This window comes from Polypterus senegalus, chromosome 2 (assembly GCF_016835505.1).
Source record: "Polypterus senegalus isolate Bchr_013 chromosome 2, ASM1683550v1, whole genome shotgun sequence".
Taxonomy (NCBI): Eukaryota; Metazoa; Chordata; class Cladistia; order Polypteriformes; family Polypteridae; genus Polypterus; species Polypterus senegalus.
The window spans coordinates 45,166,524-45,191,694 of NC_053155.1; the positions used below are offsets into that span (position 1 = coordinate 45,166,524).

Sequence of the window (25,171 nt, forward strand, 5' to 3'; positions counted from 1 at the left end):
GACAACACGTGGACTCTGACACCAGGAGACAGGACCCATAAGGAAGCAGCGCTAACCACAGTGCACCTTTACTTTATTTATTTCCCTGCTAATGTCATTCCTTTGATTGATCGTTAGAGTGATATCAGTTTTCCGGATGAAAGGAGCCAATCATGTATGGGACAACTAGGGTACCTTCATATATACACACCCACAGAATGGACAATTTAGAGCTGCCACTTAGTGATGGAATAAAAATGGAGGGATCGATACAACTCTCAAATTGCACATAGCCAGAGACTGGGCCGGGGTTTGATTTCAAGTCAGGAGGTCTCAGGCGGTCGTCCATCTGATACTGTTGAGTGTCTGTTATTCCTGGAGCAACATCAAGGCTGTCATTCCAGGACAGTCATTCATTTTCAATCAATCAGCTTTAATGTCATCCTCTGGCATCAAGAAGGGATGACAAATCCAGCTGTTGAAAGAAAAAGTTGCTTCTTTGGTCATGTTTGACCATGTTTTGAGGAACAAATCTAACACCATTCAAATTGAAATGGTAGGAAGATTGTTTTTTAAAGAATAGGAAATCTGTACTCTATTATTTGAAAAGATGACTCTACTAGTAATTTGTTGAGCAGGAATGACTGTCTGGGAATGACTCCCCCATATTAATTCCACAAAGAGATAGCAAGGCTAACAGCAGCACCACCACTCCCCTCTATTAATTAAAAAAAAATGAATGACTGAAAATAAATAAGTACAAAGTTACGCAAATGATTGTCTTTCTTTACAGTGGCTGGCACCCTGTTCCTACTTTTTAAAGACCACATTATTCAGTGTTTTGTCTCTACCTCAAAGGGATAGGGGCTAGGGAATGGCCATGATAAGGGAGGGTCAATTTGTAATTTTTAATGTAAATCAAAACCACATGAAAGATTGTTCATGCCAAGAACAGATTGCATTACACTCTCTATGTACTAAATTGCATTTTTACAGATGAAAAGCAATCTGCTCTCCTGAATTTCATTACAAAATTGCAGCTTAACAGTGGCTGTGCTTAGCCCAACTCAGGGGGATGGCAATGAATCGTGTCAAATTTGTAATATTCCTCCTGACAGTCAAATCATTTTTAAAGTATGATGATGGTAATTTATTGAGTGTGAATACACTGGACCTGTAAAGACCAAGTCGGATGTTAATATCATAGAGGAGCTGAGGAATTAAATTACAAATTACGCTAAATAACAGTAAACTGAAAAGGTTCCAGACAGTATACGACATACTTACTGGCACAGGATCCGTCAGGCATGAGCATGTAGCCATTCAGGCAGTAGCATTTGTAGCTCCCATGTGTGTTCATGCACCTGTGTTCACAGGGACGTGGTTTCAGCCCACATTCATTGAGATCTGAGCAAAATGACATAATAGCGTTGGATGCATTAACAGTTCCTGATTACTACTTTGTACACATTAAACTAACTGTAAGGCCCTTGTTACAAAAAGAGCAGAAATTATGCTGTAATATAAAACACATAAACTGTCTAATAAAAATGTGGTGATATGGAAGTTCACTGATGACTGTTGGCTCAGACTTTGAACCCCCTGTGTCATTAAAGGACGAATTTACTTAGCTAACAGCATCTTCTCTTCTTGTTAAGGTCAATCAAGGACTGCTCCTTCAACAAAACTAGTAAGTCAGCTTAGTAACTGACCCCCAAAGGCAGCACTCAGCCTAAGTTCCAAACTTATTCATGACTTTGGTTTGGGCTACACGTATAGACAAAGCATTTACTGATGGACTGGGATCAGCCACCTGGAGTGATAGTGACTGTCCCATAAAGAAATGGATGTTTATTCTTTTCAGAGGGTCTGTCAACAACATGCAATTACTATATGGGGTCCTGCAGCTCAGTGTTAAGATGGTGTGAGGACAGCCTCTCTGTGGAATGGCCTTTAGTGGAGGAAAGGAGCTTGGGGAACCATCCTGGCAGAAGACGTATTGAGAAGAATCTGTGTAGCTGGGGGGAGCTGAGGAGAGGGTGAGAAAGTGCAGAGAGATTTGTGAGTAAAGAGCAATGAGATGCCACATCCTGAAGAGGACATCGCTAGAAGTCGACCAGCATCTGCATATGCACAACAGAGTGTGAGAAGTGATCATTCTGTGTGAACCTGAAGAGGAACAAGGTGAGAGGAGCCATGCATTACACCAAAGACTACGTGTGAATTTGTTGATTTAAAGGAAGGAGTGGCATTGGATAAGTTAGGTTCAGAGTTATGGGACCCAGCAGCTGAAATGTTTCATTCTAACTGGTTTTACATTTAGTGAGCCATTCTTACTTTCAATTGTATTAATTGATCTTTTTTATTGCTGGTGTTGTCCTACTGTCATCATGAACATTGTTTGCAGCTATGTGTCTTTTGTGGCCCTTTTGAGCCCCTTACCCAACTGTGTAATGGAAGGAGTAGGGGAGAGAACACACACAGGGCTTTATCTCCCCGTTAGTGCTAGATGATAGCCCCATTGGGTTGCAGAGGTCCCTCGGACTGCTTTGGACTGCTTCAGGACTCCATGGGAGTTGGAGTTTTGCGCAGACCTGTTGGGTTCCATGGGTGCCACCAGGGGGTGCTGCAGGGACTATGGAACCATACTTTGTTGGGCTTCCGCCTCACCCAGAAGTGCTTCTGGACCACACTAATGGGCCACCAGTAGTACTCATGGGTGTAGGATAAAAGGAGAGGGGAGGAAGAGGATGAAACTTGCTGGAAGAATAGAAGGTGGAAGACAAAAAAAAACAGCGATAAGGAGAAGAAAAAGATTGTGTAATGTGCTTGTGAACTGTGTTGAGCAGGTGGAAAATGATGGGAAGCATTTCCCACAATAAAAAGTAAAAAAGTATGTGCTGAACTTGTGTCCTGCATCTGTCTTGGTCAGGTTTGAAGATCTGGGCACCCCTGCAGGCCACACTTTACAGTACAATAGTTTTTATTTTACTGGAAGACAAAATTACAAAAGTTAAACTGAAGTGAGACCAGTGAGAAATCAGAACTGGAGCTTAAGCTGAGGGACATTTTTGCTCGAAGTTGCTTCTTGACAGGTGAAGAAATCTGCCTTCTTTACCATCTTGGTTTCAACCTGTTATTGCCAATGTAATTAACTAGTTTGTCAGTTATTATTTCAATAGACCATCTATAGACCATCTTATCAGATTTAAGAAATGCAATAAGTGTGCAAAAGTTCATATCAGCTGCTAACTGCTACAGCAGGTCTAGATTTACACTTACATTGCTTTTGACAAAAAACAAAACAGAACTCGCCATCTGGATTACACCTTTGTTAAGTGTCAGCAAAAGTTGCCTAGTGTGTATTCTTTAATTTAATCTTTTAGATGGCACTGTGTGAGATGAACTGAGTATGACACACTTTCCTACAGTCTGGCATTCAATATAAGCCGACCCTGCATACCTTACTCCGGTCCTTCAGCAGCTTCTTTGGCTCCCTATTAAAAATCACATTGATTTTAAGATTCTGCTAATTACTTACAAGACCCTCCATAATCTGGCACCTCCTTATCTTTCTGATCTTCGTCAAAATCTCCAATCCTTCTCATATAACTTAGATCTTCTTCTTCTATGAATCTTATTATACCTCCTGCTCTCTTGACTACCATGGGGTTTAGAGCTTTCAGCTGAGTGGCCCCTCGCCTCTGGAACTCTCTCCTACAAGACATTCGTGATATTGACTCTCTTCCTACCTTTAAATCTCATCTTAAAATACATCTTTTTAACATGGCTTATTCTGTCTGATAATTTTAGCTGATAAATTTAAATTCAATTTTATTATTGTATTTATTCTGGTTTTATTGTGCGGTAATATTTTATTAATTTTATGTTGTGACTGTTGTTATTAATGTGCTCTGTAAGGTGTCCTTGTGTGTCTTGAAAGGAAGGCACCTATAAATAAAATAAACTATTATTATTATTATTATTATTCTGTATTGTTGGTTAAGGATTTTGACCTGCCAGAAAGAAGAAAGTGACAAAGGGAGTGCCTCTAGATTATCAACTGGGTCAGTGAGTGAGGGATCAGCATTACTCTCTATGTGTTTCTTTTCAGGTGCTCCCTTGCCATAGCTTTGTTTCTGTACTGAGTGGGCTTATTTTTTCAGATCTTGCATAACATACATTTCATAACAGGTGTGAAGGTGAAATGAGTCCACACTTCTGAGAAGTTTCTCAACCTTTTTGGTTGTCACAACCGGCTGTTTCCCATTGAAGTGTCTTCATGACAGATCATGGCGGGGTGGGGGATAACCCCTTGGTAAATCAAGCACAATTTTAAGACAGGGGGTTAGGTCCCCCTTTGTGAATCAAGTGAGATTTGTTAAAGGTGGAAAAGGGGAATCGAGCACATTTGTCAGATCGGGGACCCACTGTGGCTCACTAATAATATAAACAATACTAACTCACAATCCACTGATGGTAGCCAAGTGGTTAAGAAATACTACTTTTGAATCCCATATCTCAAAATGTGATTATTGTTACTTCTTGTCAGTGAAATGATGCACATAGTAAGTAACAAGGCAACAAATCAATAATATTTGTTATATAACAGTTTGCATCATGAATAGTTATTAATAACATTAGTTGTTGCAGCCCTCCAGTTTACCAAGGAGCCAGATGAGGTTTGAGGGAATGGGGGTTTGTTTTGCATACAAGCAGTATGGGCCTTTAATAAACAGGAGATCCCTGATATTTGCTGTGCCATTATCAGAATATCAAGCCTTTACAAAGAAAACAAAAAAGTAATTTCTTGGTAACCAACCTTGATTGCAAGTTTTCCCAGTAAATCCAGGGAAGCATTTACATTTGTTTGGACCAACACATTCGCCATACTTGCAGCCATGTTGACAAAGAGCTGGAAATGTAGAAAAAGAAAGCAGATAAATACCTGTCACCCTTTTGTGTTAGTAACCAAACTGACAGCTGACATTTCATTTAGCATGTGTCAGAAAAAAGAAAAATAACAGATCACATGCATCAGAGCACTTACTTTTTTTAGTAGGTCACAGGCTGAATCCTTAAGGAGAAAAAAAACTATCTACCTTCATTTTGTTGGAGTATCTCTTTAGCTACGTCAATCTCCTTAGGTCTGGCTGTGCAGGTTGTTGACTTATAAAAGTCTGCTTCCCATCTGTTCCTGATGCATGCTTGATTTCTCCTTTATAACCTATCCGTTATTTTCTAACAATTTCTACAGAAGACAACCCTCTGTTAATAAAGCCTCCATTACTAAGGCTTTAGTATAACACATATACACTCTAGGTAGCTCCTATTTCAGCCTTCTGTTTGTGCTTTGTAAATGATATAACTCAAAAATGAATGAGCTTGTTCATTCAAAATAAGTGTACTGTACTTTCATGTTGGAAAGATACATTTGTTAGAAAAAGCAACCAAAGATGTGGTAGTCAGAAATAACTGCACAGATATAAGTGACCTGCTGTTACTAGAATCTTAGGACCACTGGGGAGAGTGTAAGAACCCCCAGATGCCTAAAATTTTCTCATCTTCTCCAATTAGGAAGAAACCATACATCTCAAGTCCAGAACCTGCATCTGAGAAATCATTGTATGTTCAGGAGATGTTAAACACAGCCAAGAAGGGCATGATGGTGGTAAGAACACCACATCTTCTAGTATTGTCCCCCTGAAAGGTTCTAAATGGAGACAAGTACAGTTTCTTTTTGGGCATTAAGGAGATTGCAGTTCAAAATGGTACTTCTGGTTTGCTGATTGTATCCTATGGGTAGTAATCAATCTACCTATCTAGCCAGCCTACTACACCATCTCTCTCTCTATCTAGCCTACTATACCAACTATCTATCTAGCCTACTATACCAACTATCTATCTATCTAGCCTACTATACCAACTATCTATCTATCTTGCCTACTATACCAACTATCTATCTATCTTGCCTACTATACCAACTATCTATCTATCTTGCCTACTATACCAACTATCTATCTATCTGCTTTGATTTTTGATTTGGTATACTTTGTTAATTCCCATGAGGAAATAATAAACACAAGTGTGCACTCACAGACATAAATACAATGGATTCAGAAAACATTCAGACTCCTTCACTTTCCGCACATTTATTTTGTGTTGCAAATTTTATTTTAAATGGATATATTTGCCATTTTTGCCCATCAATTTACACTTAATAAACCTTAATGACAAAATGAAAACATTTTTTCAAGGAGGTTTGCAAATGTATTACAAATCAAAAACTGAAATTTCTCATTCATATACGTAAGTATTTAGACCCTTTGCTGTAGCTCTCCTGATGGTGGTCAGGTAAATCCCGTTTGCTTTAATTCTCCTTGAGATGTGTTTTGAACTTGAATGCAGTCCATCCGTAGCAAACTGAATTTGTTAGGCATCATTTAGAAAGGCACATACCTCTGTGTATATAAAGTCCTGCAATTCACACTGAATGTCAGGGCAAAAACCAAGCAGTCAAGTCCAAGGAACTATGTGTAGACCTCCACAATAGGTGAGGCATAGATCAGACAAGGCTATAAAACCATTTCTAATGCTTTGGGTGTTCCCAAGAGTACAATAATTATGAAATGGAAGAAGTCTGGAACCACCAGGATTCATCCTAGAGTTGACCGCCTGGCCAAACTGAGTAACTAGGCAAGAAGGGGCTTTGTCATGGAGGTGACCAAGACCACAATGGTCACTCTAACAGAGCTTCAGAAGTCCTCTGCTGAGATTGAAGAAAATACAGCAGCACTCAATCAATCAGGCATTTATGATAGATTGGTTCTTCAGTAAAAGGCATATGATATCCAGAATGGAGTCTGGGAGAAGATTCTCTGGTCTGATGAGAAAAAAATAAAAATTTGTGGGCAGCACTATGTCTAGCAAAAACTAGGCACAACTCATTACCTGCCTAATACCATCCCTATGGTAAAGGATCGTGCTGGCAGCATCCTGCTGTGGGGGTGCTTCTCAGTGGTAGGGACAGGGAGACTGGTCAGAATTCAGCGAAGGAGGAATGCAGCCAAATATCGAGAGGTCCTTGAAGAGAACCTGCTCCAGAGATCCAGCACAACACTGACCTGAAGAACACAGCCAGGACAATGCTGGAGTGGCATTGGGACAAGCATCTGACTGTCCATGAGCATAAGCCAGCCACAGCCTAGACTTAAACCCCATACAACATCTGTTGAGAGACTTGAAGATGGCAGTTTAGAGACATGGAACATGCAATCTAATGGAACTTGAGAGGATCTGCCAGAAAAAAAGAGAGAAACTGTGCAAATTTAGTTGTGCAAAGCTTGTAGAGACTTACCCAGGAAGCTTGAAGCTGTAATTGCGACCAAAGGGGCTTCCACAAAGTACTGAATTAGGGGTCTAAATACTTATACAAATGACAGATCTAAGTTTTTGATTTGCAAAGCTTTCTGTAAACATGTTTTCACTTTGTCATAATGAGTCATGGGTAAAAATGTCAAATTTATCCATTTAAAATGAAATCTATCACATAATAAAGCCTGCTGAAAGTGAAGGAAAATCTGAATAGAAGAACATGCACGTAATAAATAAGACTTTATGACCAACATCTTCTGAACTCCACCTCATTAATCTTCCCCTCTCCCCTACATCCACCTACCCACCCACCCATTTGCTACATATTGTCTTATTGTCTTTATTTCTGTATGTCGAATCATTTTATGATGATAACTAGTAGCATGTTGAAAGCTTAGGAATAAAAAAACTTTTATAAAATACGTGACTCATTTTCTCCCTTCATGGATTTCCAGCTACAAATATGCAAACCATATCACAGACCTTCACTTCCATATATATATATGGAATATATAAATACATAAAAGCTGCTATTTGCTGACAACTTGAGAACAAATGGTTTTCACTAATGGATCAATCTCATGGCTCTGAGGGCCAGAAAAATCCATTCCCAGCGATAATGTATAATTTAATTTTGAAAAAAAAAAAAAAAGCCAAAACTAGAACAAACCATAATGATGTTTTGAATTTAATAGTCTGATAGGGTGACCTTGATGCTGGTGTATGGCGGTTGGGAAATTTTGCAGATTATAGATCCATAGTTTGGATCCTACTAAAGCTTTACTTTTATCTTATTTATGTCACATATACAAAATAGGCAGAATATTTATTAAAACTATGCATATGATATCAAAAATAACCAAAATTTTAGCAGTGATCCTTAAGCTGTCTCTGTCTATCCTGCATTGTTCTTTAGAAATTCACCTGTCTAACGGGACGATTATTTAGCTGAGTGCACATAATTATAGATAGCTAATCTATAAAATACCGATCGAGTTGAAAGATAATAAGAAAGAAGGCATAGCAGGCCTTTTATTTGCCCTGACATTGTGCATTTGGTCTCTTTACCTTCACAGCGTCCCTGGCTGTTCTTCTTCCACCCATAGCAGCATTCCATCTTTAAGCCATAGCGGCACACTCCAGGCTGGTTTCCCAATGTGGTTTGTCGATATTGCCTAACAAAACAAAATCAACACAACCATATCAGATTATTAAAACAATACAGTAATCAAATATTTAGTACTCAGAACATTTTTAATTAATGCTTCCCTCTGAACTGACAGCCAGATTAAGTGGCTTTTAAAAATGGATGGCTGTAGGTGTGTTTCCCAAAAGCAAATACAAAACATGTTATCTGCAAAATATTTAACAATGTGTCCGTTCTTTGAGAGTAGCCTGTTATTTATTTTTTTGCCAAGCTACTCTTCCTTTACTTGCTTTGCTATTTTATCTTTCTAAGCGATCTGTATTTATGTCTGCTGGGCCCAGCACCTGCATGAAGACTTAATTTGTCTAAGCCAAAGGAAGAGAAACTGTGTCAAAAATATTTCAGACAAATTGGGATTGATCCGCCTTGTATAAAACCCCAGTAGTCCAGATTTCAGCAGCATTACTGAACTCCAGTATGAACAGCAACACTTCTCTTAGAAGACAAGCACCGTTCATCCACGCACGTGAATGAAGAGGACTAGTTTTGAATTGGGATTGCAATTCCAAGTGATTTAAAGAGGAGTAGAAGGTGGCAGTCAAAAATAATAGACATAAACAATGGTCCGTGGAATTCAGAAAAGCTGGGCAGTCTGTCTCTTGGGTAATGATACACCTTGAGGGCAGTGGGGTGTACCAGAAAGCACCACTGAAAATAGGACACATTCTTAACCAGTCAGGAAAAGCAAAAGTTTTACTGCTCCATAAACTCTGGCGATAAATAACACTAGTGTCATACATCTTTTTAATAAAGAATACTGTAGCTTTAATTATAAGAAAACATTTCCAAAAGTGTGCAGTTTTTCATGTTTATCACAGAAGTTGGGTGTTGTACCATGTTAGCCATTATGGATGTAATGAGAAGTCAAGAAAAATGACACCTTTGATGGGCTAATTCAAAAGATTACAACATGCAAGCTTAAGGTGCCATTTTGCTTGACTTCTCGTCATATGTATTTTCACTACAAATCCACTATCAAACTGCTAGAAGTAGTCAGCAAAGAATCTGCTTTTCAAATAATGTAAATATTTAAGAATTTTTGTGTACGTTTTAACCTGTCTTGTCTCTGTTTGTTTTATTATACTGTATTTCTGTCTGTTGCTGGATGTAATTGAGAAGCCAACTTTCATGTTTTCTTATGTAAACATGACTAAATAAAACCTTCAATGTTAAACTTGAAAACACAAAAAAGACTTTCCTTATTTTTATTTGTTGGATCAACGTATGGCATTCCATAGCCTCTCGACAGCTGGTGAAAACGGCTATCCAGGATTTGCTTTGTTTTCTTCTGAGTTAAAAATATTTTTAAATTCCTATTCAAACAACATTTGCAATTTTTTGCTTTTAGGGTTCCCATCAGTTACCTGAAAAAAAATGTGTCTATCTGGTCAATGTTTTGACTTTTTAAAATTTTTTTACGGGTTTAGATATTGTCCAAAATTAGGAAAATGTGAATCCAATCTGAGTAAGCAAGCAATAGAATAATACAAAAATTATGCAATATTGTTTTATGCAACTCATTGCTTCTCTCTATTCTTTCCTACATCAGGGCTATAATATTGCATCTAGACCATAAGAATGCCAGAAGGCAGAGAAGAAAGCAATACAAGACAAAAATGAGGAGCAACAATTGAATGAAGAATAACCTTGCATAGTCAGGATCAGACAAAAAGGTCAGAAAAATAGAAGAATAAAGAGCATTAAAAACCAAAACTCTAGTGTTGTCAATGGGAATGAGAATTTATCCTGGAAGGATTAGGGAATTGGACCGGAAAATAATGCATAATGCACTAAACAAAAGAGTAATGAATGAAACAGGTAAAAGTCAAGACAGAAATGCTGAAGGCCAAAGAAGAAAAAATAACCCAAAAATCAAAGATGTAAATGTTTCTGATTGCCTAAATTACTTTCCCTTATATAACTAATGAGATTTTTATAGAGAATGTTAGTGTCTCTATACAGGCATCTTAAACAATCATGGCAGAAATGATGCTTTAAGCCACACCCCCTCCAAAATCCCTTTCTCAATAATGAAGACTGCAAACACAAAATAACAGAAAGATGATGTCATCAAAAAGCAATAAAAAATTATTTTTATTGGTAAAAAATAAAATATTAAGCTCTGTAATCCTTAAGATAACAAACATATTCATGACAGCCAAAATCATAAACAAAAAAATAAAGTGACTGGTCTATAAATTAACTAGAACAAATACTCCCCATTTTATATTGTAAAGAAAGATGTTTTATTTTCAAAAAGGTGAATCCAAAAATTTGGAAGCCGTGTGTTGTCTGCCGCCATCTTAAATAGTGTGAGCATGAAGACATTCCATATGACTTTACATATCCCACCCACGTGACCAGCAATGGGTATGGCAACTAAAAATTGTGTGGTGGTGCTTAGGCCACAACAGTGCGCAAAGGTGTGGGCCAAAAAATCAAAATGGTGGAGTAAAAAGCAGTAAAATAAATTCAAAACGGTTAGTAATAACATCTCAAAAAGCATTCTTAAATAAAGAAGTAATAAAGAAAATCACAAACATAAACTTAGACACGTGTTCATGACAGCAGCAGCCACACTTTAGTCAATACTGGAGGCTATGGATCTGAACAGCCTCTAGGGGGCAGAGAGGGAAAGGAACACCATTAGCTGTATTCTGCAACAAAAAAATCAGCTGTTTTTTTGAGTGGGCCCTCCTTGGTAGTTTATGGCAGATGGGCCTGGGTGTGCAAACAGAGGAAAAGAAAGAGAAAAGTTTAACATTATTAAGCCCTGTTCGAACAGGATTAATGTTACACCAGAAGGTGGGGTAAAGTATTTATTACCAGAGGACCACTGTAATTTTTGTCTTATCTGAATCACTCAAATGATGGAATTTTACTGACATGTTGATTTGCATGGGACTAAATTAACTTGGAGTTGTTTTTTACAATCCTTTTATAAAAGGTATAAGGCTCCTTAATCTTTACTGAGATGTGAACCCACAGTCCATCAAAAGTTACTGATGTGAATGATTTGGACGAGACTAAAACCCAGGGTTCCTCCAGTAATAATTATTTTACCAAAGTAGTTAACTGAGTTGAGCATTTTAAGTATTTGGAATATTCTGTTCAGCTAGTGGATGGGAAAAGCATGCAACATGGCACGAGTGAAAAAGTTCAACAAGCAAACGGCTGTTATGCCTTTTACAAGGAAAGGCTGATTGAGAAACCCAAAGTCAGACATTAAGATATGCCCAATAGCTTGCTTCTTCTGAACCACATATCAAAAAAATCATAGTAACGAGACAAAAGTGAAGAGTCAGGAACCAGGGAATCCAAACTAAACACACAAAAGAAGACTGCATTTTAAGAAATATTTCGACATTAGGATAGTGATATGTCTGATGTGATGCTTTCCATTTTATTGTGTTGATAACATTAATTACAGTACTGTGTTTCCAGAAACGTGCTCCACAGTAACCAATATCGTATCATAACGATGGCAACTGAACATTGTGCGGAAAATGATAAAATGGTAACAGAAAAAACATAATTACTTCATTAATAACTTAATAATTATAATAAAAATGAACACAAAATGTGGTGAAGCACTTCAGAAAATCTAAAACAGGAGTGGCTATTAACAAGAGGAAGCTGAACGGAGAACTCAGGAATTTTTTAAACACACAGAATCCTAACAGCAGTCAGTTAGAGCTGTGGCAGATTGGACAGTGAATGAGGTCAAGATGGCAAATGTGTGTACTGGAGTAGCAACAGGTTACAAGGGAGAGAACACCACTGAACGCTTATTTTAAGAAATGGTGTCCAGCAAAGGTAACTGCCCATAATCACTAATACAAAGAGATGAAAGCGATGTCCTATTCACATATCACCACATGAGCAAAACATAAACAAAATGATAGTTAAAAAAGAATTCCTAAATATATATCAAACATAACCTTAAAACAATGCTAAATATTTACAGCACTTCAAAACCTGGGGCTGGCCACAATCCACTGGGGATTCCAGTCCCTATATGTGTTAATCTATCTCAGTATATAAAGAAAAATCTCCAGATTTATTATAAATATTCCCATTACTTCTGGGTTAAACTAATACCCCTGTAGTCCAGTCTTCTGGTTTGCTTCTTGCCCCTTAGTGGACATACTGTGCACATTCATGCAGTGTAAGATAATGGTCAACTGTGTCAAGTCAAATTGCCAAAGCCAGTTCAGGATGAGTAGAACAGTACCATGAACAGTACCATGAAGGAGATGACTGAATAACTGCTGTTGATTACACTTGTTAAAACACTGCTAATTACAGAAGTATGGGATTAGCTTTATTTCTCATGTCCTTGCAAATTACTGATAAACAAACCCTTGGAGTAAGAATTCTACTAATCTAGATTATACTGATTCTTTTATCAGAACTTGTCGTTGTGCTAAAGTAACAGCGGGACTCAGCCACAGATCAAAATGCTTTAATTAAAATGCTTTCTCGCCCATTTCGGGAGATGAATGTCTGGGGCGGAGCTCCGTTAGCAACGGCGTTATTTTACCTTTTTGTTTACTATTATCCCAAAGTATCCTGTACTACTGAACCTGAGGGACTTTAATTAAAGTAAATGCAAGTATATATAAGCATGAGTAGCAAAAAAAGGCTCAGAAAGAAATGGAAAAGACAGGTAAAGCTTCTGCTTTAGTCTAAACAGGCCTCAAGTTCAAGGTACGGCCTTCCAGAGACTGACCTGGAACAGATAGGCAGAAGAATAGATCTTGACGCTCAAGCATTCGTTCCAGCCAAAAGAGAAAGTGGAAGCAAAACTGCAAGTGAGCTTGGCTAGGAGAACTTGTTGATTTCAGAAGGTTAACTGGCTTTACTATCCTTGCTGTCAATTACCCACCGCGAATCAGCAGCCTCAATTCCACCCCTGGAGCATGGAGAAAACTGAAACGAACAGTTTGAGTTAAAGGTAACAATCACTGCAATGATTACTGCAATAACTACTGCTCTTGGTGCGGACATAAAAGATATAAGGAAAGATATAATGGACATAAACAAGATAAGAGAAGATGCTTCATCATATTAAAAACCAGGAGAAACGTTTAAGCAGTCGCTTTGAGGAAACTTTAAAAGGCAAGCTAGAAAAAATTAAGGAAAAAACACAGAAAAATGTGAGTAAGTTTGGGAATAAATTTAGAGCACTTGGTTCTTAGCTTGAAGACGTAAACAAATGTTCACAACTCAATAGAAATAGTTGAGCAATTGGCATCTACTGCTAGAGAAAAACCAACGGCTGCAAATTCCGAATGCAAAGTCCTTGGAGACAGACTAGCTGCAATGGGAGATAGATACAGATGGAATAATATCAGAATATTTTCATATCCCTGAAAACCATGAAAGTTTAAACCCAGTGAAATTCATAGCTGAACTATTCTCAAAAATAATTGGAGAGGACTTTAAATCAGACACCAAGATGTCAGCATATTACAGCATATGAGAATTGAATACCTCAAAACCTAGAAGACTTATTGTACGTTTTAACAAATTGCAATCTAAATTAAATTTGATGTAACTTTTTAGACTGAAACAAGAAATTATATTTGATTTGATATGTGATTTCCCACCTTCAACATCTGCTAAATGTGGCACATTTTACAGCATTAAACAGCGCTTATGCAAAGTTGAAATCTGATACAGCCTCTTGTATCCTACTAAATTGAAAGTGGATATACAAGGCACGTTCTACACTTTTAGTTCTCCTGATGAAGGAGAAAAAGAGCTAAGAGAATTGATCTGATATTTTTTGAAATAAGATCGTGAGTCACGTTGTGTCCTTGCAAAGCAAAGAAGATTTTACCTGCATTCTAGTCTATTGGTAATGAGACTATTGCCATAATTATACATTATATTTTCTTTTCGGCTATTTTGACATAATTACAATCAATATATATATTTTTTTCTTTTTGTTTCTCCCCAAAGGGGACTGTTTAACATCATACCCTTGGTTTATTATATTAGGATTGTACTATCATACATTATCTGTTTATCCATGGGTACTGTTTAACATAATTCCCTGGTTTTATTTTTTCGGTACTTTTTAAGATCATATTCTAGGTTTAAAGTATTTGGGCTGTTTTGCCAATAGATGTCTCAACTTTAATCCTTCTACACCGCTGGGGGGCTTGTTTTGTTTTGGATTATGCTCTGTCTCTTGATGGAACTGGGACTTTGTGAAGTGTCATCTAGCCTCACCTTGCCAAGGTAAAATGGAGAGGCGGGGCACTGGGGGTGTAAGAGACAGAGAGCAAGCTATTTCTAAGCTATCCTTTTTATGCCCACAATTGTAAGTGCCAATATAACAATAGGCTTCATAGCAATAACTCCTGGCAAAATTGGAAATTAAGGTTAAAGCTATCTTATGTAATAATGTACTACCTTAATTTAAGACTACAAAATGTCAACAAAAGTTCAGAAGCAATGTCTCTATGACCAAACAGTGAACTTTATGAGCTGGAATGTCAAAGGTCTCAATCATGAATTAAAGAGACAGTATTCTCTCACCTAACAACTCTAAATGCCAAAATTGTATTTTTACAGGAGACTCACTTATTAAGCGGGGATCAGTTTCGGGTGCAAAGAGATTGGACTGGCCAAATATTCCACTCCTGCTATATAAAGAAAACTAAAGGTATGGGAATTGTAATACATAGAACAATGTCAGATGTAGTGTCTGATTCTGGAGGGTGATATGTGATTGTTATGGGTAATTTATTTGATTGTAAAGTGATTCTGATAAATATCTACGCACCCGAGACTTCATCCAAAACATATGTGCATCCATTCCTAATGTGAACACTCAGAAAATTATAATGGCTTGAGACTTTAACTGTGTTTGGATAAGTCTTCAGCCACTGGGTGATAACATTTAACACTGCAAAAAAAATTACACAGTTTGCAATTGATCATAACTTACCAATCCCTTGGAGGTTTCTAAATTCAAACTCAAAAGCATATTCCTTCTTCTCCCCAGTACATCTTTGTTACTGAAGAATTGATTATTTCTTTATAGATAACAATGTCAGTCAGTCAGTCATTTTCCAACCTGCTATATCCTAACACAGGGTCACGGGGGGTCTGCTGGAGCCAATCCTAGCCAGCTCAGGGCGCAAGGCAGGAACAAACCCTGGGCAGGGCGCCAGCCCACCGTAGGGCACATACACACCCACACACCAAACACACACTAGAGACAATTTAGGATCACTTTTAATAAGCACTATTATACCGTATATTAACTGAGGAAAGGGCCAGGTGGCAGAGAAGAAATTCCAGAACTATGGCTGTGGCACAGGTTTAAGAAGCCGAAGAAAGGACTTTGTGGCAGAGAAGAAATGCCAGAGCTCCAGCTGTGGCACAGGTTTAAGAAGCTGAAGAAAGGACAGTGTGGCACAGATAAGATGCCAGAGCTATGGCAGTAGCACATGAAGGTGAAACTACTGAGGAAAGAACAACATGGCAGAAAACTTAATGTGAAACAAAAGATGCCAACAGAAACCATGGCATTAGATGAATTAATTTATATTGTATGAAACCTTTAAATAGAAGTGAAGTGATGTGAATAAATTACTGTAAAAGACAAAATTTGGTGTACCACATTGCTGAACAAGAACATCATATTAAAAGATAAAAGATTATTACTTATAGCTTACCTATAGAGTGTACTTTGCCCTACACCTGTCTTGGATGGGTATCCCAGCTAGTAAATAAGCAAACAATCAAGCAAACAAACAAACAAATTATCAGATTAGCAGGATGTGAATTTCAGAGTAGATTTAAAACCAGAACCAAGTGTTTGAACTTTAAGACAGCACACAAGACCCTGAAGGAGACACATGGGAATATAAATGTGAAAATGTAAACGTCTAATTGGTAACAAAGGGTTAAACAAAGGGTTTTCCAGATTTACTGCTGCTGCCTAACGGCCCCATTAGACTTGAATGCTGGCCTAGTTAGTGTCTTTGTTAAATTTGGACTTTCTCCTGATGTCTGCTTAGGCTTGCTTCCAAATGCCAAGCATGTAAGTGGTAGGTTAGTTGACAGGCCCAGCTTGGCTGGGATCAAGGCTTTGACTGAGTGTGGATACGTGTGGTAATTTGGCGCCATGTCTAAGGATACTTCCCACAATTATCCCAGTGCTGCAAATGGATATATAGGTGAATCTTCTACTGTAGATGGATATCTCTAATATTAAAGCCAGTTCTACCTACAACATTCTAGTTAGTTAATTTAGCATTATGTTTAACTGGTTATTTGTTTCTGATTCATTCAATTTTTAGATGTTTTGAGACTATTTACACATATTTCTTAAATTAATTTACGAAGTCTGGTTTGTCCTTTCCAGATTTACTATTGACAAAAACAACAGCCCATCCCAGGGCACCCTCACCCATACCAGGCTGGTTGCCTTTTGGCTTGAAAGAGGAAGCACTTCTGCAGTAGACACAAGGAGAGCATACCAGAAACACACAGATTAAAACTAGCTATTTCCATGTCCTTGTGGCCTTAGAGGTGGCATCACTAACCAATCTGTCACTATGCTGCACAGTTGTCCTTGCTCATATTTGTTAGTGCACCTACTTGACTTTTTCATTCTGCATATGTACTTTTTAACATAATATGTTGATAAGACTCATAAATACTTTTAGGGTGTTTTACTAGCAATCAAAGATCAGCTGTCAAAGTCACTGCTCTCTTGTCACCTTCTTCTTCTGCTCAGTATGACAGCCATGTGCAGGCCAGTCCAGAACAGTTACATGATATCTCCAGTATGCCTGTTTCTTTACATGGACTAGAACAGGTGACACTTAAACAGCTCAACAGCATTGCCCTTCCACACATGCCCTAAATGCCAGGAAAATTTACGTTAGTTTTATAGTAATACAGTATTTCCAACTACATTGTATATAAGACATGCAATATACTATTCATCCAGATGCCTGTTTCTTACAGACTGTGTCTATCTTGTTATGTGGGAAAATGGTAAACTGAGGCTTCCCTATCAGTCCAATTTACTCTGAACTCTCTGTAACTCATCGCAAGTCCTCCAAGAAGGTAGATACAATATGTCAGCACATCTGGGCTACAGTGTATTCCATGCTGAAACATGAAGAGTAAGTTTGATGTTTTTTTAACATTTCAAGGAAAATTGTAAAAAAAACAAAAAAAAAAAAACACATCAGATCTCAATGGGAAAAAATCCTGCAGGATATCTATACTGATGTTAACTGGGTAATGTTTAAGGAATAAAAGGATGCCACATCGTTTGATGGAAATTGATGAAAATTATCAACCTACAGAGGGCTGAATTCAAAGACACCCTGAAAATCAAAGTGCATGCTCCTAATGAGACGACGGATGGTGTCCTGGGGGATCTCCTCCCACATCTGGACCAGAGCACCACTGAGCTCCTGGACAGTCTGAGGTGCAACCTGGCGGCATCGGATAGACCAAAACATAATGTCTCAGAAGTGTTCTATTAGATTTAGGTCAGGCGTGCATGGGGGCCAGTCAATGGTATCAGTTCCTTCATCCTCCAGGAACTGCCTGCTTACTCTTGCCACATGACGCCGGGCATTGTTGTGCACCAGGAGGAACCCAGGACCCACTGCACCTGATACCTAATGGCAGTCAAGGTGCCATTGTCTAGCCCGTAGAGGTCTGTGTGTCATTCCATGGATATGCCTCTCCAGACCATCATTGACCCACCACCAAACCACTCATGCTGAATGATGTTACAGACAGCATAACATTCTCCATAGCTTCTCTAGACCCTTTCATGTCTATCACACATACTCAGCGTGAACCTGCTCTCATCTGTGAAAGCACAGAGAGCCAATTATTCTATGCCATGTTCTATGGCAAATGCTAATTGGGCTCCACGGTGCCAAGCAGTGAGCACAGGGCCCACTAGAGGACGTCGAGCCCTCAGGCCACTTTCATGAAGTCTGTTTCTGATTGTTTGGTCAGAGACATTCACACCAGTGGCCTGTTGGAGGCCATTTTGCAGGCTCTGGCACTGCTCATACTGTTCCTCCTTGCCCAAAGGAGCAGCCCTGTGCAGCACTCCTAGAGTAACTGCCTGTCTTCTGGAATCTCCCCCATGCCCTTGAGACTGTGCTGGGAGACACAGCAAGCCTTCTGGCAATGGCACGTTTTGATGTGCCATCCTGGAGTTGTTGGACTACCTGTGCAACCTCTGTAGGGTCCACGTATCGCCTCATGCTACCAGTAGTGACACTGACCATAGCCAAATGCAAACCTAGTGAAAAAACAGTCCAAAAAGATGAGGAGGGAAAAATGTCATTGGCCTCCACCTGTTAAACCTTTCCTGTTTTGGGGGTCATCTCATTGTTGCCCCTCTAGTGCACCTGTTGTTAGTTTCATTAACATTGAAGCAGCTGAAACTGATTAACAACCCCCTAAGCTACTTAACTGACCAGATCAATATCCCAGAAGTTTCATTGACTTGATGCTATACTCTGATGAAAAAGTGTTCCTTTTTTTTGAGCAGTATATATATAGGGTCACGGGGGTCTGCTGGAGCCAATCCCAGCCAACACATGGCGTAAGGCAGGAAACAAAACCCAGGCAGGGCGCCAGTCCTCCACAGATATATATATATATATATATATATATATATATATATATATATATATATATATATATATATACACTGCTCACAAAAATTAAAGGAACACTTTAAAGAAACACATTAGATACATCAGATCTCAATATGAAGTTGGATATCTATACAAATAACGACAGGGCAATGTCTTAGGAACAAAAGGATGCCAAGTCTTTTAATGGAAATAAAAGTTTTCTGCCTACAGATGGCTCAATTGTATAGACACCCTAAAATCAGAGTGAAATGAAGATGTGGCAGGCTAGTCCATTTTTTCAAAAACTTCTGCTACTCAAAATGCTTTTCAGTATCTTGTGTGGCCCCCACGAGCTTGTATGCATGCTTGACAACGTCGGGGCATGCTCCTAATGAGACGATGGATGGTGTCTTGTGGCATTTCCTCCCAGATCTGTATGAGGGCATCCCTGAGCTGTTGTACAGTCTGAGGAGCAACCTGGCGCCTAATGGACCAAAACATAATGTCCCACAGATGTTCTATTGGGTTTAAGTCAGGGGATCGTGAAGGCCATTCAATTGTTTCAATTCCTTCATCCTCCAGGTACTGCCTGCATACTCTTGCCACATGAGGCCGGGCATTGTCGTGCATTAGGAGTAAACCAGGACCTACTGCACCAGCGTAGGGTCTGACAATGGGTCCAAGGATTTCATCCTGATACCTAATGGCAGTCAAGGTGTCTTTGTCTAGCTTGTAGAAGTCTGTGTGTTCCTCCATGGATATGCCTCCCCAGACCATCACTGACCCACCACCAAACTGGTCATGCCGAATGATGTTACAGACAGCATAACATTCTCCATGGCTTCTGCAGACCCTTCAACGTCTGTCACATGTGCTCAGGATGAACCTGCTCTCATCTGTGAAAAACGCAGGGTGCCATTGGTGGACCTGACAATTCTGGTATTCTATGGTAAATGCCGATCGAGCTCCACTGCGCTGGGTTGTGAGCACAGGACCCACTAGAGGACGTTGGGCCCTCAGACCACCCTCAAGAAGTCTTTCTGATTGTATGGTCAGAGACATTCACACCAGTGGCCTGCTGGAGGTCATTTTGTAGAGCTCTGGAAATGCTCATCCTGTTTGTCCTTGTCCAAAGGAGCAGATACTGGTCCTGCTGATGGGTTAAGGACCTTCTATGGTCCTGTCCAGCTCTCCTAGACTAACTGCCTGTCTCCTGGAATCTCCTCCATGCCCTTGAGACAGTGCTGGGAGACACTGCAAACCATTTGGCAATGACACACATTGATGTGCCATCCTGGAGAAGTTGGATTTCCTGTGCAACCTCTGTAGGGTCCAGGTTTCGCCTCACGCTACCAGTAGTTGCACTGACCATAGCGAAATGCAAAACTAGTGAAAAAAACAATCAGAAAAGATGAGGAGGGAAAAATGTCATTGGCTTCCACCTGTTAAACCATTCCTGTTTTGGGGGTCATCTCATTGTTGCCCCTCTAGTGCACCTGTTGTTAATTTCATTAACAGCAAAGCAGCTGAAACTGATTAACAACCCCCTGTGCTACTTAACTGACCAAATCAATATCCCAGAAGTTTCATTGACTTGATGCTATACTCTGATTAAAAAGTGTTCCTTTAATTTTTTTGAGCAGTATATATATATAAAATGTTCAGCACAATATATATATGTAAATATATGTATATCACTGTGCTCATGGAGGTCCAGTCCTGACTCATCCTATTGTTTGAAGTTCAAGCTGTGGGTGCAGCTGGAATATCTTTTTTGTTTCCCATGCATTTGTGTCTGCCACAATTATCAGTGTTATATTTAGGCCTAAAAGAACCTCAGTAGCACCTTTTAGAGCACCATGATGGAATGTGATGATGGCTGAAGGTGTCACAGTACCATGCATCATGAAGATTACCACTCTTCTTCTTCTTCTTTTGGCTGCTCCCGTTAGGGGTTGCCACAGCGGATCATCTTTTTCCATATCTTTCTGTCCTCTGCATCTTGTTCTGTTACACCCTCACCTGCATGTCCTCTCTCACCACATCCATAAACCTTCACTTAGACCTTCCTCTTTTCCTCTTCCCTGGCAGCTCCATCCTTAGCATCCTTCTTCCAATATACCTAGCATCTTTCCTCTGCACATGTCCAAAGCAACGCAATCTCACCTCTCTGACTTTGTCACCCAACCGTCCAACTTGAGCTGACCCTCTAATGTACTCATTTCTAATCCTATCCATCCTCATTACACCCAATACAAATCTTAGCATCTTTATCTCTGCTAACTCCAGCTCTGTCTCCTGCTTTCTGGTCAGTGCCACTGTCTCCAACCCATATAACATAGCTGGTCTCACTACCGTCTTGTAGACCTTCCCTTTCACTCTTGCTGATACCCGTCTGTCATAAATTACTCCTGACACTCCTCTCCACCCATTCCACCCTGCCTGCACTCTCTTTTTCATCTCTCTTCCACAATCCCCATTACTCTGTACTGTTGATCCCAAGTATGTACAATTCCCTCGTACATATCCTGCACAACTCTTACGTACTTCTCTGCCACTCCTGACTTCCTCATACAATACCACAGCTCCTCAAGAGGCACCCTGTCATATGCTTTCTCCAGGTCCACAAAGACGCAATGCAGCTCCTTTTGGCCTTCTCTAAACTTCTCCATCAACATCCTCAGAGCAAACATTGCATCTGTGGTGCTTTTTCTTGGCATGAAACCATACTGCTTCTCACTGATCATCACCTCACTTCTTAACTTAGCTTCCACTACTCTTTCCCAACATCATGCTGTGGCTCATCAATTTTATTCCCCTGTAGTTACTGCAGTCCTCCTGCACATCCCCCCTATTCTTAAATATCAGCACCAGTACACCTCTTCTCCACTTGAAGAGGTATGTCATCTGAACCAACAGCCTTTCCATTTTTCATCCTCTTCATAGCTGTCCTTACTTCCTCCTTGCTAATCCATTGCACTTCCTGATTCACTATCTCCACATCATCCAACCTCCTCTCTCTCTCATTCTCTTCATTCATCAGCCTCTCAAAGTACTCTTTCCATCTGCTCAACACACTCTCCTCGCTTGTGAGTACGTTTTCATCTTTATCCTTATCACCCTAACCTGCTGCACATCTTTCCCAGCTCGGTCCCTCTGTCTATCCAATCGGTACAGGTCCTTTTCTCCCTCCTTAGTGTCCAACCTGTCATACAACTCATCATACGCCTTTTCTTTAACCTTTGCCACCTCTCTCTTCACCTCGCGCCTTATCTCCTTGTACTCTTGTCTACTTTCTGCATCTCTCTGACTATCCCACTTCTTTTTTGCCATCCTCTTCCTCTGTATACTCTCATATTCCTCATTCCATCACCAGGTTTCCTTTTCCTCCTTCCTCTGTCCAGATGTCATGCCAAGCACCTTTCTTGCTGTCACCCTTACTACATTTGCTGTAGTTGCCCAACTAGCTGGTAACTCTTCACTGCCACCCATTGCCTGTCTCACCTCCTCCTTAAACTCAACCTTGCAGTGTTCATTTTTCAAATTCCACCATTTGATTCTTGGCTCTGTCCTCACTCTCTTCCTCTTCTTGATCTCCAACGTCCTCCTACAGACCACCATCTTATGCTGCTTAACTACACTTTCCCCTGCCACCACTTTGCAGTCTTCAGTCTCCTTCAGATCAACTCTTCTGCATAGGATGTAATCTACCTGTGTGCATCTTCCTCCATTCCGGTACGAAACCCGATGTTCCTCCATCTTCTTAAAATACGTATTCACCACAGCCATGTCCATCCTTTTGGCAAAATCCATTATTCTCTAACGTTCTTCATTCCTCACCTTGACACCATACCTACCCATCACCTCCTCATCTCCACTGTTCCCTTCACCAACATGCCCATTAAAATCCACTCCAATCACCACTTTCTGTCACTTGGGTACACCGTTCATCACTTAATCCAACTCACTCCAAAAATCTTCTTTCTCACCCATTGCACACCCAACTTGCGGTGCATATGCACTAACAACATTCATCATCACACCTCCAATTTTCAGCTTCATAATCATTACTCTGTCTGACACTCTTTTCACCCCCAAAACACTCTTGACATGCTGTTCTTCCAGAATAACCCCTACTCCATTTTTCCTCCCATCCACACCATGATTGAACAATTTGAATCCACCTCCGATCCACCTGGCCTTACTCCCCTTCCATTTAGTCTGTTGCATGCACAATATATCAACCTTCCTTCTCTCCATCATATCTGCTAATGCTCTGCCCTTATCAGTCATACTGCCAACATTCAAAGTTCCTACCCTCAGTTCCACCCTCTTTTCTTTCCTCCTCTCCTCCTGCCTCCGGACACGTCTCCTCTCTCTTCTTCTCCTTCTTCTTCTTCGGCCAACAGTAGGCCAATTTCTGCCAGCACCCTGTTGGCTAATAGTACAGGTGGCGGTCATTGTTAACCTGGGGATCGACCAATCTGGTATGGAAATTTATATTGTTGTCTGCATATTGATTTGGCACAATTTTACACTGGATGCCCTTTCTGACGTAACCCTTCCCATTTATCTGGGCTTGGGACCGGCACAAAGAAACACACTGGTTTGTGCATCCCCTGTGGCATTACCTGTGATGGCCTCTAATTTTGACATCAGTCCTCTTTTCTGGCACAGCCACCAATGAGTCCAGAGGCAATCATCAATTCAGTTGCCCTTCCTGATCTGCTTATTCAGGTGTTTGCCATCTGGTGAACTGGTTTTACTCCCTCAGGGTCACTGCTGGGTTGGCAGAATATTCCCAGCTGTTAGCTGCATACATTAAAAGACCCGAGCCTCATTAAAGATGTCCTGGTCACTAATATATATATATATATATATATATATATATATATATATATATATATATATATATATATATATATATATATATATATATATATATATATATATATATCATTTCAACTAGGTGCCTCCGATTTGAATTTTCAGGTAAGATCTACAGTTCATTGTGGAGAAATGAACATATAGGATTTTGATAGTCACCAGCCAGACATCGTACATAAAAATTGGCTCAGCTAAAGTGAAAAAGAAAGAAAAGAAAGCATTTATAAATATCTGTTCCTAAAATTATTTTAACATTCATGTCTTGCAATACAGTAGAAGCCAACAAATGTGCAAAGTTGATTTAATTAATCACAGATTTGAAGCTGAAAGCGCCTTCAAAGAAATGCAATAGCAAATTTAATGGTCTCCCACTAAGAAATATTTAATGAAGATGCATACCACCTCCCCAGCTTCAAAAGTCCACATGTTAAAGTTAGTGGTGGGCTAAAACTGTTAAGTGGAAAAATATGTGCCTTGTGTTCATGCACCAAAGTAGAAATAGAGCTATCATGGCAGAAGAGGGCTCTTGGCTTTGAAATCATTGAAGGCTTTTGTGGAATGGCCGTCATCGGTCATGAATTCATTCATGACCAATGCCTACTCTGGAGCTGACTTCCACGTTTTGAAAATTTCTTACCAAACTACAGCCTCCTGTTGATCTGTTTTACATTAATCATTCATCCATTATTTGAACTGGTTTTATTGCACTATAAGGGCATGAGGTGCTGGAGTCTCTCAGCAGCAGGACCAATCCTTAGGTGGGGTGCCAGTTCATTGTAGGGAACAATCACAGCTCAAATGACTAAAACAACCCACAGAGGAAGACTCAATGTGGTCCCCAGGCATGTCAACAAAACCAGGGTCTTGGAGCCGAGATACAGAAACCCTAAGCACTAAGCTGCCACACTTATTTTTGCTTTAAGTCTTACATTTTGTGTCCATGTTAAAAAGCAATGTTAAAACATTTCATTAAATAAGCTTCCTTTTTTCTTTCTGGTATCCTACAGTCCTGCTGGGTAGTTTGAGGCAAAGCGTGTGGTGTGAGGTATGTTGTGTATACCCACACATTTTATGAGATGAA

At 39.7% G+C, this 25,171-nt stretch overlaps 1 protein-coding gene across 2 annotated transcripts in view; it reads right to left on the bottom strand.

The window, feature by feature from the left end:
- Nucleotides 1-25,171, bottom strand: part of egfl6 (EGF-like-domain, multiple 6) — a 108,837-nt gene that overhangs the window by 67,111 nt on the left and 16,555 nt on the right. For both annotated transcript variants that reach the window (XM_039743617.1, XM_039743618.1), the window contains exons 2-4: nucleotides 8,422-8,528; nucleotides 4,802-4,894; nucleotides 1,267-1,386 (exon numbers count right to left, since the gene is read on the bottom strand). In XM_039743617.1, coding sequence (XP_039599551.1) covers nucleotides 1,267-1,386; nucleotides 4,802-4,894; nucleotides 8,422-8,528 — 320 coding nt within the window. The remainder of the gene's footprint in view (nucleotides 1-1,266; nucleotides 1,387-4,801; nucleotides 4,895-8,421; nucleotides 8,529-25,171) is intronic.